Source organism: Thunnus albacares, chromosome 10, assembly GCF_914725855.1.
Source record: "Thunnus albacares chromosome 10, fThuAlb1.1, whole genome shotgun sequence".
In the NCBI taxonomy this organism is placed as follows: Eukaryota; Metazoa; Chordata; class Actinopteri; order Scombriformes; family Scombridae; genus Thunnus; species Thunnus albacares.
In genome coordinates, this window is record NC_058115.1 from 27,600,642 (window position 1) to 27,617,994 (window position 17,353).

The 17,353-nt window shown below is 38.7% G+C and overlaps 1 protein-coding gene across 8 annotated transcripts in view; it reads left to right on the forward strand.

The window, feature by feature from the left end:
- Positions 1-17,353, forward strand: part of ldb2a (LIM domain binding 2a) — a 100,831-nt gene that overhangs the window by 58,855 nt on the left and 24,623 nt on the right. For all 8 annotated transcript variants that reach the window (XM_044363947.1, XM_044363948.1, XM_044363943.1 and 5 more), the window contains one exon: positions 7,718-7,890. In XM_044363947.1, coding sequence (XP_044219882.1) covers positions 7,718-7,890 — 173 coding nt within the window. The remainder of the gene's footprint in view (positions 1-7,717; positions 7,891-17,353) is intronic.

Below are 17,353 nucleotides of genomic sequence, written 5' to 3' on the forward strand. Positions count from 1 at the left end.
TTTCAACCATTGAACCGCTGACACAGGCATTTTCATTATTTTAACTTAACCAGTATGCAGTGTAGGTTGAACAATAGCCAGCAGTAAATTTAGGGAAGGCTTACCTTTCTCTAGCCTACGTTACCTGCCGCCGCTGAGTGTACCTGCGAGCATGATTTGTGACATCACAACTAGTTGGGAGCCAAAATGGGGATCTAGTATACAGCTTATGCAACAGATGTGGATACATAGACTGAAAATGGACTTTACAGTGAAGTAGGAGACATCTTGTGTCCGGTGGTTGAACTGACTTGAAATGATTTGCACATTCATAGATTCTGGATTTTTCAATGAGGGAGAAGAAAGAGATTTTTAATGGGGTGATTAAACTTTTTTTGTGGGAAAAAGTTTAATTACCCCACATCAGACACAAATACTCACTCAAAGCACAGTATTTTTATATGTCTTAAAACAGGAGGAGGGGATCTTTAATGTTATAGAAAAACACTTGAAATTTGAGTTTTCAGGGGTTTTATTACATCTATAGAAATTACCCACAATGGACCACTCAGAATAGTATTTGCAGTCACATGCAGAATATTTGATAGCTCAGTGAAAAAATTGTGTTCAGTATGAAAGGCTTGAATGGATAGACCGTTGCTTGACTTGCCTTTAAAAGTGCCCTTGATCAAGACACTGAAGCCTGCTGATTTATTGCCAAGTCTGCTCAAGTGTTTGCCTAAAATGTAAATAAAGAGTAGAGGAGCCTAGAAAATATTTGAACTTCAGCCTAGAAACTATCTGAAGAGAAACACAAGACTACTGTGCTTGAAATGATCCAAGACTTGCTAGCATGGCTAGCATTACATGCTTATCTATCACTCTGTCACCCCGGGCTACGCACACTGGGTTTTATTAGGACAGTTTTGGTTGAGAGGACGCAACCAAAACTCCTGCATGGCTTGGTGAGGTGGGCAAGAAGCAGATCTGCGTATCACCTGAGCCTCCCTCACCCACACACACACACACACCCTCCCCTCTCTTACTGTCTCTCGCTCCTATTACCCATCAGTGTGTCTTCTTCCCCTCATTGACAAGCCCATATTTTTTTCATCTTCCCTCCTAGTTTTTTTCTCCCTCGCACTCTCTGTTTCTCTCTCTCTTTCATCCCTCGCTCATTTTTTTTCTGTCCCAGCCCCCCCCACTCCCCCCCCCCCACCACCACCCTTCTGCCCCACACACCTCCTCCTCCCCTTCCTCCTCCTCCTCCTCCCCCTCGTCTCCTCAGAGCTCCTCCGCATTAGCAGTCAGCTCCACTCCTAGACGTACTTTGTTTTTCAACTGTGGTGTAGACCGAGCGAGGCAGGGAGCGAGATAGAGAAAGAGAGGATGAGAGAGTGCAGTGCGAGCGAGAGAGAGAGAGAGAGAGAGAAAGAGAAGGAGAGAGAGGGGGAGAGAGAGAGAGAGAGCATCATTTACACAGTCATCCACGCTGAGCGGACCCGGCAGTTCACCCTCCCTCTCTCCTCTTCCCCCAGCCACTGCTCACGATGCCAAACATTTTATGTGTTATTTAGTCATGCCTGACTTTATCGAATTTGAAAAACATGCCAGTCACGGGTACACTCCCCCCCCTCCCCCACCCCCCCCTCCTTCCCCCCTGTACCCTCACCCTTACCCAACCACCAACATCATCCCCATCTCTCTCTCTCTCTCTCTCTCTCTCTCTCTCTCGCTTTCTCTCTCTCTCTAGTTTGAAACTCTACCATCCAGGTCTGACCTCAAGAGCCTCTTGAGCCACTGTCTTTGGGGACATTGCACTTCTAAATGAAGTTTTATTCCCAGGCTTCACTCCCCCTCCTACTCCTCATCCACACACACACACACACACACACACACACACACACACACACACACACACATACACACATCTACTCCTGACCACCCACCCACCCTGGGGGAAGGGGAGAAAGAGCATAATTCTAGCCAACAGAGTGTTGACTCTAAGATGGATTATTTCTGCTTGAAATCAGAGGCCATGTGCTGTTGGATAATGTGGCTGTCCCGATTTTTTTTTTTTTTTTTTCCAGCAGTGTTCTAATGATGGAGATTTGACGGGCAGGAAAATGCAGAGGAGCAGTTCCACTAGGCGAGGAACGAGAGGCTAAAGGAAATCCCAACATGTTCCCCTTTATAATCCCAAAGTCAGGATTTACTGTATGGTTGTTTTGTTTTTGCTGGTATTTAACAGTCTGGTGTAGCTCAGTGGATAGACCGGGTCACTAAACTTGCCAGGATTAGAGGGTTGATTCCCAGTTGAACCAGCAATGCCAAAAAGGAAGACAAAGCTTAGAAAAAATATACTCATGATGTTTTAAGGGCTGCCCTGGATAAAAAGCAACCACTAAGTGGCCAGTCAACCTTTGTTTTTTACCTGATATATATATGTTGTAGGATATGCCCCTACAGCTCAATTGGATAGGCTCAAGAACCTTTGGTAGAAGCTGAACATTTTAAAGATTTATCCAAAACTTTATGGCGTCAATATGGTGTCCAGGTGCTTAAACTGACAGCTGGTTGGTTGGAGGTGTGTCCTGTGCAGTCGGCTGCTTGTTCAGCTCTGTAGCTGGTAGTTTGTAATCCTTTTTGGCTGTTTGTTTTCCTGATGAACGCCAATATTTGGACAAAAATCCTAGTTTTTTCAAATTAGCTGAGCTATTCCATAATATTACTGCAGTTGAACCCCCGTGGCAACCCTGTCTCCTAAGATTTCATTTTGGTTAAGGTTGAGGAAAGATCTTGGCCTTACTTTAATACTGATAAAGTCAACAGTGAGTTGAAACATGAGTGAGGATGAGTTTGCTGAATTAATATTTAACTGCAATGACAATTCTCTTAAAGTTTAAAGTAATTGAAGTGCTTTTGTTGCCTAAATCTAACCACACACAGGACCCAGGACGTGAACCCTGCTCTTTGGTGTTACAGTCTTGTACCCTATATACCCACCATCCATCCTGACCACCTCATTACGACTTCTGTGCGGTATAAAAATGTAGCACTGTGTACAAAATTTTACATCTGAACATAATCCTGTCAGCAATTATGTTCCCTTCAAAATGTAACTGGCAAAACAAATAAGTAGTATATAAACATAATTTTAATTTTTATTGGTTGAGATAAAAGTATAAGCATATTGTGGGCAACTTCCAGCTGTGAAAGTCTGTCAGTTGTGTGTTGTTGCAAATTAATATTTGTGAAGCAAATCTTTCCCATTTAAAAAGGAATCAGTTCAGTTCAGTACTTTATTGTCCCACTGGGGGAAATTCAGCTTGCAGCAGAGCACATATAAACAATCACAATACACACAAACAGTAAAACAATAAAATCAATAAAAGATGGGTTTTGTATAGGGTAGCACACACACATAAAATCTGTAAAAAGATGGATTTTGTATAGAATTAGATAAAATAAAGTGCTATAGTGCTAAGTGTGAGGGAAAAAAGTGCATGGGTGCAAGGTAACAATTGCCTTTTGTGCAAATTAAGTATGCATATTGCACCAGGGACAAAGGAAAATTGGTGGTGTATATAGTGTATATATACAAAGTGTAGATATACATAGTGTATATATACAAACTGATTCCAAAAGTTTAGTTGGTGCTTTTCAGAAGAAATAACACAAAACCATATCAGTAGTACAATATGACATTACCTCATCCTCACCACACTTCTTTTTTTTTAACAATAAACTCACATCTGCATGTATCAATGTCTGCAAAGATCTCTTATAATCATATGAGAGATTGGCCACAAGATGGCATGACACTTAAATAAATCAGATCTACTGTAAGAACAGAGAAGGAACATTATAAGTTCACAGCCAGCAGCAAAAATGCCACCTAAGGACCAAACAGTTGCTGGTTCAGATCCTCAGTGCAGCTTAGTGAATGAGTAGCAATTGAGGTGCCATTGAGCAAGTCGAGTTGCTCGAGTGGAACTGCCCAGTGATGTTTGGATGAAGTCCGTGGTTGCAGTGTAGCTCTCAGGCATGTATGTGTGAAGCAGGGTGATGCTGAAAATGAGTATCTGTGTTCAGCAGAAATCCTATAGCTGGAAAAATAAAGGCAAGAACAGGCTCTTTAAGGAGAAATGTGCTGCTGAGATGTGGTGTGGAGATGGTACGGCTCGTTCTGCAGATTGGGTCTGCACAGCTGCTCAACAAGTAACAGAAACTGCAATACTGAGCTCTGCAGTTACCAAAAGAGGCTGCAGTTTTTGTCCCGAGTGAAAGCTGTTTGACGCTGATCTACATATTAAGTTGTGCATTGAAGACAATCTCGCTTTATATTCTGAGTAAATCCTATGTATTAACATCTAATTTTTGACTTTCAACTCACGTTATTTTTACCAAGCACTGAAATGAAACTGTGCCTACACACTGCAGAATATCCGTTGTAACAAGTCATGCAATGAAGTATGGACTATAATAATGCTTTTCTTTAGAGGTGAAATAATTAGTTGATCATAGATTAATCAATCAACAGGAAAATAATCAAGACATGTGGACTTTGGAGCTTGTGAAGGGAACATTTTAGACATTTCACAGACCGAGCGATTACGTGATGAATCGATATAAATAACCTACAGATTAACTGATAATGAAAATAATCCTTAAGTGCAGCCTACTTCTCTTAGTTAAGTTAATAGCACAGCTGTTCAGTAGATTTTTGTCAGTATGATATGATGTTCTGTTCTGATAATATTTAAAAAAAACTTCCTGGACTGTACTCTGGTGGATAGAAGATGTGTAGCAGGATTTGAGCTTCTTAGAGGGAGAGGTGGGATTTTCAGTGATGTTACAGAGGCAGAGAAGCTACTAGAAGTTTAGGTGAGATGGTGTTGCGGTTGAAGACGGTGCGTTGCTTTGTCAGGGATAGATTTGAAACGTTTGATGAGGAAATTTCTGCATGAATTTTCATTTTTATTTAACTAGTGAACTTGATAACAGGCTAATAACAAAATATACAGTATATTTTCATAAACGGTAATTAAAGGTTACAATAGAAAGGCCATTCAGGACAGGATTTCATGCTATAAAATGCATCCAAGTATTCAGGAATCTGTATCTTGCATCACAGTGCATCCATAATGTAATGGGAAATGTAAGCCTCTCTCTCTGTATCATCCATTCTTCTCCTTGAAGCCGACTAACACAGAGGAGATAGAAACCAGACGAAGCCTGAGGGCTATAAACCACTGAAGACACTCTCTCCCTCCCTGACTCCTCCTCCAGTTTTCATCATGCAGCCTGCTCATTGTCTCTTTAGGCTTCTGCAGAAAGTTTGCACTGCAGAAGTTGTCCATCTTAATAATTCAGTTTAATACTAAAGTCAGTCATGGAATCACATTATTCTGAAAATATGTGAAAGTTCTCTCTTCTTTGCCGTGCGGTCTCTCTTATATGAAGAATATTCAAAAGTGAGTCTAATATATAAAGTGTTATTTCTTAGAAGAAGTGGATTTGGTGGAGAGCACCAAATTCATGATATTGTCAGTCAGTTTCAAGAAAATCTTTCATCTTCAGATGTGTTGGAAAGTGTTGGATTTACCTTTCTGTGTGGAAGATTTATTTGACACTTGTTTCAAGGAAAAATCAGACTCAATCTAGGAGTAAAGGATTTGGGTATTTCTTGGAGAGTGAGCAGATTTCCTGAAGGCTGTTGCACTCAGTCTGTGAGTTTCAGGACAATCCGAAGGTTTCTGTAAAGCTATAATGTGCCTGATGCATTGAGAATCTTGATTCATAAATTGCCCTCAGCTGCTGCTTGATTGATATATTCAGCCAGTTTATTCAGAATTTGTTGCTAAAAAATGTTGTCAATGTTTTTTGCGAGATTATGGTCATGTACTTAATGTGCAGCGTCATTAGAAAGTCAGCTGTTAATGAGACTGAATGAATGCATGATCTGTATTTTGAATGTGAACATTTTACATGCATGTTTTAGGATATAGCAGATATCCCTAAAATGTGTAGAGAGAGACTCGCATGGAGTTCAACAGGGTAAAAAGCAGAGACTCCTGCATTTCCAGTTGTAATGAGTACAGAGGTTGAAGTCAAATCAATAGACAGCAGACTTAACAATGACTTCTGTGTTCAGATTGATACTATATTATAAAAAAGAAGGAAAGAACAGAAAAGCAGAACATTCCTCTCAAAAGTTTAATTAATTTGATATGTTTCTGCTGCCTCCAAAGAGCCTCAAACAGGCAAAAATGTTTATCTTGATTTTTTTTTTTTTTTTTGTAATTTTAAGCATTTCAGAGTATATTAACAAATTCTCCCCATTTCCGTTTCATATTGTGTCCTCTTTAATCTTTCTTTTTGTATTAATATGAATATAATTGACTTGCTATTGATGTCATTAGGAGTTAATAAGTTTGTTCATGTTTGTTTACAGTATATGTTTGTGTCCAGTATGATATCCAATATTTGATGTCATATCTTTCTGTGCCATTATTATTGTTTTATAAATCCAGCTTTTATAGGACTAGCACTAGCACTACAGAAAACACAGTTACTATTATCAGTAACTGTAGTATTATCAGTAGCAGTTCTAGTCGAAGTAGCACAGTAGTAGGTGTAATCAAAGTAGGGTATCGATCCTCAATACTTTTTTGACACCAACCAGAATGTCTCAGATTGCTCAGATTTATTCTCTTTTTTACTTCTTTGTTGATCAGACAGTTTCTGATTAAAACCATAATTTTGGATAGTGTTTTATTAAGGCAAAGATCTTGTACAACTGCTTGTGTTTAGGCAACATTTAAAATTGAGAAATTTGACCTCTTTTGTTCAACAAAAAAGATTTTTTTTTTTTTAAATATTGCTACATGTTCATCTCACTACAATTGAAGGAATAGTTTGACATTTTGGTAATAACACGTACTCACTTTCTTGCTGAGAGTTAGATGAGAAGATTGATACCATTCTTATGTATGTGCGTCAACTTAGAGTCACATGGCGATTAGCTTAGCTTAGCATAGCATAAAGACTAGAAGCAAGGGGAAAGAGCTAGCTGTCCAAAGTTCAAAAACCCACCTACCAGGACCTCTAAAGCTCACTACAGTAATAAACATGTATTTTATTTGTTTAATCCATATAAAAACATAAATGTAGAAATGGGAGACAGGGTCAAGCTTGTTGTTTCCCCCTGCTTCCAGTCTTTATGCTAAGCTAAGCTAATCTCTTGGCACCAGCTCAGTTCTGAACACAAATGAGAGTGGTATCGATTTTCTAATTTAACTCTTGGCAAGAAAGCAAATTTCCCAAAATGTATAACTATTCCTTTAAGGTATGGAAAAGACATTGTGTTGGTATTTGTACTGGAGCTTAGGGATCATATCAGCACTAGTACAGAAGGACTATATAGAGCCCTAAATCATAGTGTTAGCAGTAGTAGCCTGTAGTTATATAAAACATAGAATAGTAGTAGTTACAGTAGTGCCAATAGTAGTCTTAAAATTGTACAGTAAGTATTGCAGTAGTAGTAATAGTAGTAATAAGCCTAATACTAGTAGTAGCATCATTATAGTCTATTAGTGATATTGTGGTTGAGGCAGTATTTAATGATGTCACCCTCCTCTCTCTTATCTAAGCCCACTGTCTTCTCTTCAGATTATTTCACGTTTGGTCTCCTTCTATATTTAGCAGCTCTGCCTTCTCTTTTGTCTCCCTGCAGCGATCGGTCGGACGTTGATCCCCCGTTATTTCAGCACGGTGTTCGAGGGAGGGGTCACCGAGCTCCACTACATCCTCAAACACTCCAAGGAGTCTTTCCACAACTCCTGTATCACCCTGGACTGTGATCAGTGCACCATGGTCACCCAGCACGGGAAGCCAATGTTTACAAAGGTAACACCTGACCCTAGAGCTGTCCCACCATGAATAATTGATCACAAGCTATGATAATGGACCTAGAGAGGTGTTTAACTGGTTAAAGATCAAATCCATTTTCACCCTTTGATTCTTTTTTTCTCCCTGTTTCATTTTGTCCCTGTGTTTTCAAGTCATACCTGTTGGCCTTACTGTAAAGTATGAAAAAAACTCATCTGATTTGCTGCATGCTTATTTTGCTTTAGCTATTCAACTTGATAAATTTTGAATGTCAGTCTCTGATTTTGGAAGGAGTGGATCTTTCCCAGCACCTCAACAATAAATCTACTTCTTTAGTTAGTAATAGTAATACAGTCGCTTTATGACACTATCAATTGATTCTGGCCCCATTCTCATTACAACACAAGTTTTGCCCTTTTCCAGAGAAAATCCAGTAATTCTGACTCCTGAAAAATGGGGTGTATGAGTCCAGGTTTGAATGCATTTTTTGAATTTGTAAGAGGGGTGTATTCAAGCTAAAAGTGGGTTTTATGTTGTTCATTAAGGCAATAAAAACATAAATAAACTAACCACAATTAACTAACTGCAATCATATTGACTGTTGAATTCTAGCATTACAATATCTTTGATATGTAGCTGAAAAATGAACCTTGTGCATGTTGGCACTAACTAGAGCTTGGTTGATATGGACAAAATCAAATATCACGATATTTTGACCAAATAGCTACCTCAATATCGATATTGCGACAGTCTTGTAAGGATGACTATCGGTGCTTTCACAAAATATTTACACAATGAGATTTTTGATAAATAATCATCAGTAATGTGGATATGATGACTAAGTAGGTAAAGACAAATTATAGAACAGCTAGGACAGTCTGGTAAGTTCAGAAAATGATACTGTTACTGTAATGCAGCCTTTAAAACCAGGAAAACTTATGCCATATCACAATATTACGATATCCAAACTCTAAGATGATATCTAGTGTCATATCACAATATTGATATAATATTGATATATTACCAAGCGCTAGCACTTACCAGTGTTTAGACACATGCAAGAAATGTCAGACATTCTCATATGCACTTATCTGCTTGTTGGCCTTCTCCCAGACCCTAAAATCCAGTGGCATTTCTCATGTTAAAGATGTCGGCAGATTTTAAAGCTCTCAGATACTCCAAAGGCAGTGCTAGGGGACATGAATAAGATCTTTGAAGAGTATGGTTCAGTTTGCACTGCAAGAGACGCACAGAAAGAAGTTAGAAAAGCAGAGGAAACACAAATTGCGCAGGTGAGATAATCCAAACCTGACACCGAGGTCTTCTGAAAGCACTAAAGCTGAGCTCATCTGCTTTTGTCTTTGGGGAGAGAATCCCCCTGTGCCGGAGTGAATATCTGCTTCACTACAGTCTGATCCAGATGGCTAGCTGACTCTTAGTGTTCTTCTGCTGACTGTCTAAATGAATCTGAGGCCAGATACCTTGTCAGCGCCGAGCAGCCGAGCTAAAGGGATTCCATGTTCCCTGTACCATGAACCCTGAGCTACAGCAGCGGACCAGATTGTTCTGACATTAAACAGCTATACGCCCTCTTGTTTTCAGGACTTGACAGTATGCACTCACTCCTTTGTGTGTGTGTATGTGTGTGTGTGTGTGGTGTGCAGAGTCTGAAATTAACTTTTTGGCTGACCTGCCAAGGGCTGTGAGACTAAAAAGAAAATTAAAGAAACATTACGGCAAAAAAAAAAAAAAAATCTTCATTTTAGCAAGTAATTTTGTCTGTTGTGGAGATCTAAAATCAGATTTTCTGAAAAGGAATGAACAAAATATGCCAATGGGTTTAGATGATTGTGCAATTTTCCAATACAAATTAATCTGATCAAGGATTTCTTGTTATCAGCTGCCATTTTTATTGATACTATGGCAGTGATTTGCATTTTTCAGTCTCAGTTTTGTTTTGTTTCTTAATGTTACATCTTATTTTGAGAAAATTCATCATAGCAGGGAAACAAAATCAGGATAAAATAGAACAGTTTCACCCCACCGGCTGACTTTTTTTTTCTTGTTTGCAGAGTTTTAAGGCTGAATTAGAGACTAAATAATGTGATACAGATGATTCAGTTGTAAGGGGTTCCCACTAGAGCCAGAACGATATTGGGATTTTGAGGCTGATACAAATATTGATATTTGAGAGTCTAAAAAAATTTAGAATGACATATTGGCCAATATTATTTTTCCCCCTGTGTAAACACATTATTGAAGCAAACTTCAAGTTACCTTAAGAAATATCTTTATTATTTCTGTATTGCAATGTCGTCTTACTTATCAGCAGACATATACAGTACGCCTGCTGATACTGATTCATCTGCAACAAGCTAATATCAGCTTCATTCTACTTTACACTTACATACGATGTACTCTTGTGCAACACTGTATAAATAAAACACATTATTATTGACTGAAACCCTTTAATGAATCATAAAGTTAGATCACTTAGAGCACTAAAGTTGCACATGTATTGGCTGTTTCATTCATATTTTATCTATTTTTTTAACAGTTTTTATAACTGTTTCGCCATAAATGGTCAATTTCTTGATGTAATATTTCTGATTCAGTGACCCCTATGATATGATTTCAGCTTGATATTTGTGTCAATAAAGAAATTCTGCACAAAACATTTGGAGGCTTTTGCTGTAAATAAAAAAAAACATATGTACACATTTTACATAGAAACATTCATATGCACATATAGAAAGATGCTATAATATATCACATGTTGATATTAATTCTTATTCTGCATGATCATTTACATATGAAAAGTTTTTTGGTTAGTGCAGTGCAGGACTTTTATATACCAATGTTAAACCTTACCATCAGACTCTGTGTCTTTGTGTTTACATGTTAGTGTATATTTACATGCATGACTGCTTCCATATGGGTTTGTGTCAAGGGGTTTCATGAGGTCATGTCATCGTTTCTGTACGTTTGGAGTAAAGATGATTTGGTATTCATGTAGTGGTTGGTTGGTGGGGGTTGGGCACATGTACAGTGTGTTTGTGTGTGTGTGTGTGTGTGTGTGTGTGTGTGTGAGGGGACTGTTTGGGCTCTTTGTGCTATCATATCAGTAAATGAGTATGAAACATCCCCAATAACACACACAGGAAATGTCTTTTTATGTTTCTGTTGTTTGGTTTTTTGTAAACAAGGCTCCGCAAACAAGAGGGAAAAAAAAAAAAAAAAACATAATATATTATGTGTCCGATATTAACCATACAGAACAGAACAGTCCAGGCCCGGTCAACGAAAAGCTAAATTTGATGCTTGCAGCGCTGCTCTCTTTTCATCTTCACCTAAATTGGATGAGAAGAATTAATTCATTAGAAAAAAAAAAAAGAATTCCAATAACTGAGCGTGTTCTCCCTGAGCTCCCAGCAGCAGCAGCAGCAGCAGCGAGCCTGCAGCTCTGGAGGCCCGAATCTCAATCAGCTCTGCCTCGCCTCGCTTTCCTCAACCACCACCCCTCCTCCCCCACATCCCCCACCACCCCCCACCCCCTCCCCCCCTCCTCCTCTCTCTCATCCCCCTGCCTGCCTCGCTCGCTCACTTATTCTCCCCTCGCTCTCTACTCCACCGCTCTCTCTCATCCCCCCTCTTCTTCTCAACCCTCCCTCCCCCCCCCCCCCCCCCCGCACCCTCAACACACACACACACACACGCACACACACACACACACACCCGCATCCTTCATCCCTAGAGAAATCATCCCCAGCTCCCAACTCGCTCTCTTGCTCTCCCACTCTCTCTCTCTCTCTCTCTCTCTCTCTGCCTCTATCTGTATCTTTTTTTGCCTGTCTCTCTCTCTCTCTCTCTCTCTTTCTCTTTCAAAAATTCAAATTCAAAATTGTCTTCCTGGCATGAGCATATTTAAAGAATAATTCTGATTTGTTACAACGTGGGTCTTATTTTCGTAGATTTAACCATCATTCCTGTCGGTAAAAACAGCACTGTACTCTCCGAGTTAATTGGTGCGACGTGGGAATGCGGTGACATCGGTAAAATAAAGTCAGACTGTGCAAGGGAAGCAAATGGGCAGACAATCAGACAGATTTTTTTTTAGGAAACTAATTTTTTGGGGGGGAATTTTATGCCTCATTATTAACGCATAAATAACAGAGAGATGACAGAAAACAAGGGAAACAACATGCAACAAAGGTCCCTGGCCAGACTCAAACCGGGTACATTGTGGTTCATGGTTGGTCATTAAACCTCTCAGCTACCCGGCTGCCCAGCCAATTAAACAAACTCCCGGGTTGTCCAAAGATATTTGGAAGGCAAAACAAAGGCGACCAGTAAAATTATTACCCAAACTGTTTGCACACTTCTTGCTTCTTGGTTCAACTTTGACCTACTGTACTGGCCTTAGTTGTGCAACCACAGTTTACCTGTGCAATGAAGCATTATTACTAAAATTTAAATGCACTGACTTTTGGTTTTACTTCCAAATGAGGCGGTTTAGATCAGTGGTTCCTAAACGTTTTAAAAACAGGACACCTCTTCATATAGATATTCATCATGTATAGCTTGCTCTGACTTTTGCTATATCTGACTGCTTAGCATCTGGAAAACCCATGTGGAGCATGGGTGCATGAAAGCGTTTTCTCTAAGAAACCTGCAGCTATGAGCCTTCATGTCACCAATCTCAACTGTGGCATAAATGCACATATAACAGGATTTTCAATAAGGTGTTTTCAGTGTTCTTTCTTTATCCCTTCTGTTTTTATCTTTAAAAATATAAATAATGTAGTCAATGCAACTGTAGCCTTTTTATTTATTGTGCTAAAATGTTATAAAAATTTACATTACATTTGGAAATGAACAAATCGTAAGGCTCCCCAAGGTCCTGTGACACCCACTTTGGGGACCAATGCCTTGTTTACTAAGTGTCTGATTACCTATAATTGCGTTTCTTGTCCTGTCTGACTCAACTGTAGTAAGTCACGATGTTCACAGATCACAGAAATAAAATTGGTGACTACGTTATGATAACTGAGAAAATTTTGGCCAAAACTACAAAAATAAGCTGTGACAAACGAAAATTACCTGTGAAGTACTGCATTTCCAAAAACAAAGTCAACAAATGATTAGCAGATTACCACATATCATACTATAATGAAACAAAATCAAATTGTTGAAAACAATTAATTTAAAAAAAAGTGTAAAGTCTAAACGTTCAACAATTAAATGTAATGGAAATGGTGGAGGCAATGGAAGCAGTGAGATCCAAAAGGAGGCAGTTTTAGAAGGAGCTCAGCACAGTTTCATGTGTAGTTTTCATGTGTTCTCTCCATCTCCACCCCTCGTCTCTGCTCCTCTGGTCGAGTTCGACAGACAAACGAATGGGTGGGACTAGCAGGGTGCTAAGAGTGGGCGGTGTTGCTCAGGTGCTAGTGGACAATGTGTGCAGGGAGGTGTTGACAAGGTGACACAGGGTGCCAATTTGACCCAAATCCCCCAGCCACCCAACCGCCCCCGGTATCCCAGCACCTCTATTCACTACCCAGCAGGTCTTGCTTTCCCTGGCCAGTGTGTGTTAGCTCAGAGCCCACGGCCCTTGTTACCGGTACCCAGTTGGGGGTTTCAGCATGCTGGGAGGAGAGCAAAGAGCAAAAGGCGAGTTTGTGACACAGTGATCTCAGCTCAAGTGAATTTAATTCCCTGAGTGGATTTTTTTTAGAAATTGACTAGTGCATGTGTCATCAACAGCCTGTGTTTTTCTGGGCTTTGCCTGGGTTTTTGTTCAAAGTTTCTGCACATTTTCACTCCAACCTTGCACAGTATATACTTATGTTAATTTTATGATAGGAGACCTAGACCAGTGCTGCGTACCCTCACCCTTTAATGATTGCTTTTGTTGTTGCCTTTTTTAATTGTATTATTATGAGATTTGTGATCTGTTTATATATGTATCTATGATATGACTTATGTGTGCGTTTAGATTTGTCATTGTGTGTCTCAGATGTTCCAGTAATTTAACCCCTTTTCTGTTTGGTTGTTGCAGCCTGTATAAAGATATCGCTTGTTGTATTGTTTATTTGAAGCCAAACAACGGTCTATGACTGAAATGTAGTTGCTTCTTTCATAAAATGTGTGCTGACAGTGTGTGTCCACCACTTGTTCAGAAGGCACCTGTCTCACAGGTGTGCATTCGATTATATTATATATAATTGACATAATGTTGTGACATATACTGTGCACTACTACTGTATACTTATCTTAAAGACTAAACCTATACTTTTATAATTAAGTTAGACTATTGAAATAGGTCCTCAGCTGTGAGTTAATTGTCAACATACTGTTCATTGTGCAACCAATGCTGGAATTTTGAGCTGTTGATACTTAAATTTCTTTCTTAAAGTCTGGCGATGATATATTGGCCAGTATTTTTTAGACACGTATTGAGTGGAACATTTTACAGTTAAACAGTCGTTGTTCTTTGATGGACAAACTATGTGATGGAGACTGTTTCTAAATTTCCTGCAACATAGCGTCGCCATTTCTGTCCTGACATTGCTTGTTACTTATCAACCGACATATACAAGATTCGTACACTGTATATCTGCATAAAGCTAATGTCGGCCAATATATTAGTCTGGGTGATTTATTGGTGTTGCTACTGTAGTAACTCAACATATTTACAGTGTCACACCTCACTTATATGTGCATTAACCATAAATAACAATAAATGTTACAATCCTAATATTAATGTCAAACTCCTCTGTGCTTACAGATACAGAGGATCATGTTAAGTTACATATTATAAGTCATGTCAGTCGCTTCTAGCTATAATTGAGCATTAAGTCAACTTTGATCCTATTTATATTCACCAAGTAGCCATGAATGCTGCATATCTCATAATAATCGATTTAATGACCTTCAGCTCCTCTGTTATTAATTGATTGTCATGTTAAGGAACAGTATTGAATAGTATCTCAGCAGCAGGACGCTGTTATTCTTTCTTGCTCTTTTCAGCCGGAGATCCCCTGATCTCAGCCCCGTTCTGTGGAAGATTTATGACCCTGCTCTTAAATCAATGGGGACTCTCTGTGAAGGGCTGTACCATTTAATGGACCACTTTTTAATTCAAGGGGATTTTCCTCCTTTTAGTTTTCATAAGTGAACACTATTTTGCTATAAAAAAAATTGGTTTTGGCCATTGTGAGAAATATTAGATTTTAACCAAATGGCTCTCAGTATGGAGAAATACAGTAAATAGTTTTTTTTGTGATTGAATCTACACTGGAATCTGTGGGAAAGGCTGCCTTGGTTGCATTTGTGGTTAATATATCTCTGCACCAGTGCCACTAAGACAAATTCCAGCACATTTATTGCACTTGGCAATTAAAGTGATTCTTATTCTGGTTCTGATTTAGGCGGCTTATTCGTAACCAATTTATTTATCAGTTACGAGAAGCAGAAAGCCTGCAGAGAGAAATAAGAGCAATAGTGGAGGCAATGCTAAAGACACAGTTGGCACAATGGAAAAAGGAATCAATAGTGCAGCATTGTTTCACTGTAGGCTACTGCACCTGGAAAGCATCAGAAGACACTGGCTCATGAGTAAACGCAATTCAAGCTATTTCTCTGCTGGTGGGTAAATACCATAAATCTACAGAAAGTACACTTTCAGGAATGATGTAAAGAATTACTTATTTCCTCATACATGCCTAAGTATTTGGTCTTTTAATAGGCTTCAACGGCCCGAGGGGCATGAAACTCATCCACACACATAATAACCATGACACATTTTATTTCAAAGGAAAAAAGAAAAAACACCAAGGTTGCATGTTTTTTTTTTCCACCTTTCAACAAGCAATTGGAGTGCTCAAGTGAATTAATTGCAGCATTCTTTCTTATAATTCAACATGAGCTCTAAACCTGAGGGTCAAGTGATGATTATTTTGAAGCCAATACTGAAACTTAAGTAATATGCATACATATGTTTTAAATACATCAAAATTATTTATTGTTCCTTTATGACTTGAAATACTTCCTTTACTTCTTGAACTAAATTAACAATTTAAAAGTCCACTACATTTACACAACGCTTTTTTTAGCTCAAAGTTGATATTTTGGAGATATGTGGACTTCAAGGGAGAGCAATGCAACAAAGATGTGACTCTTTTTGAGTTTTTATTTAGTGAAAGAAGCCTTCAAATCACAGCCACTTTTGCAAAAAAGGGAGCAGTGATGATAAAAGACATATATCACCAAATTTGGAGTTGCCTTCTTTACTCCCACAGTTCCTAGGAAGGTATTGTTTTGGTTTTGGGAGATGTTGCTAGCTAGAAAAGCAAAGGTCAATCTTGTTGCATCTTTCCTTTGACTGTGAACTCAGGGGTCAGCTGCTGGACAAACTGCAATTGGAATTAGACTAAATTAAAAAAATAAAATAAAGACCATTTTTATTGTCCATTAAATACCACGGATTATTTCCAAACATTGCTTTAGTCTAATCCACACTTATCTAGCTCAGACAAGCCCATTATCAGACCACGCAGATCCCAACTATCAAAGGCAAACTAACTAAAACTATCAGCACTGAATTATGTCAGTTATTAAATGAAAGTATTAATTTTCAGAATGCTATATATCTATTTTTATATTTTGTTCCACATTCAGTATTGGGTTCCCTTTTTAGACTACCATTAGCCAAAACTAACATATGAAAAACTCTTTGATTTTTTTTTTTTTTACTCATAATTTTACTTATTTTTAGATTGTTTAAACATGTTTACTCTGTTTTATTTCCATTTATATGATTTGTTTATGTGCTTTGTGTTTTATCTTGTGTTTCTGTTGCACTGCTACTCCATTAATTGCCCTTTGGGGACAAATAAAGTGACTGACTGATTGATATTTGTAAGTGCACCCACTGGAAGGAGATCATGTGTTTGTCCATGTGTGTGCGTGTGTGTAATATTGTTCGTGCACATTTATGACTGCATGCTCAAGGATCTCTTGTGGTTGCAATCATAAACAATTGTTTAAAAACCTATTTTATAACGCGATTCCTTATGAGCCTTTTGTAAAGCTTAGACTTTCATCTTTTCATCAGTCCTCACCATTTTACGATATGCGTCACAACATAGCAAAAGAGACCATCATGAGACCTTTTGGAGGACCTGGTCAAGAGTTTGGCAGCATCAGTTTGGACCACTTGTAAACAATCCAGGGATGTTCTGCTGAGGCAAGTGAAAATGGAGCAGTCAAGACGGGATGATATAAAAGCATGAATTAACATTTTCATCTCTGCTTGAGACACAATGGGCCTGAGCTTTGCAATGTTTCTCAAATGGAAAAAAACAAGAGCGAATCAGACACTTCCCCTGTTGAGCAGAGTCAGAGCCTGGTCCATAGTGACACCCAGATTTCTTATGGAGGATTTAACCACTGAGGTAAAAGACTCAAGATCATCCCTTAT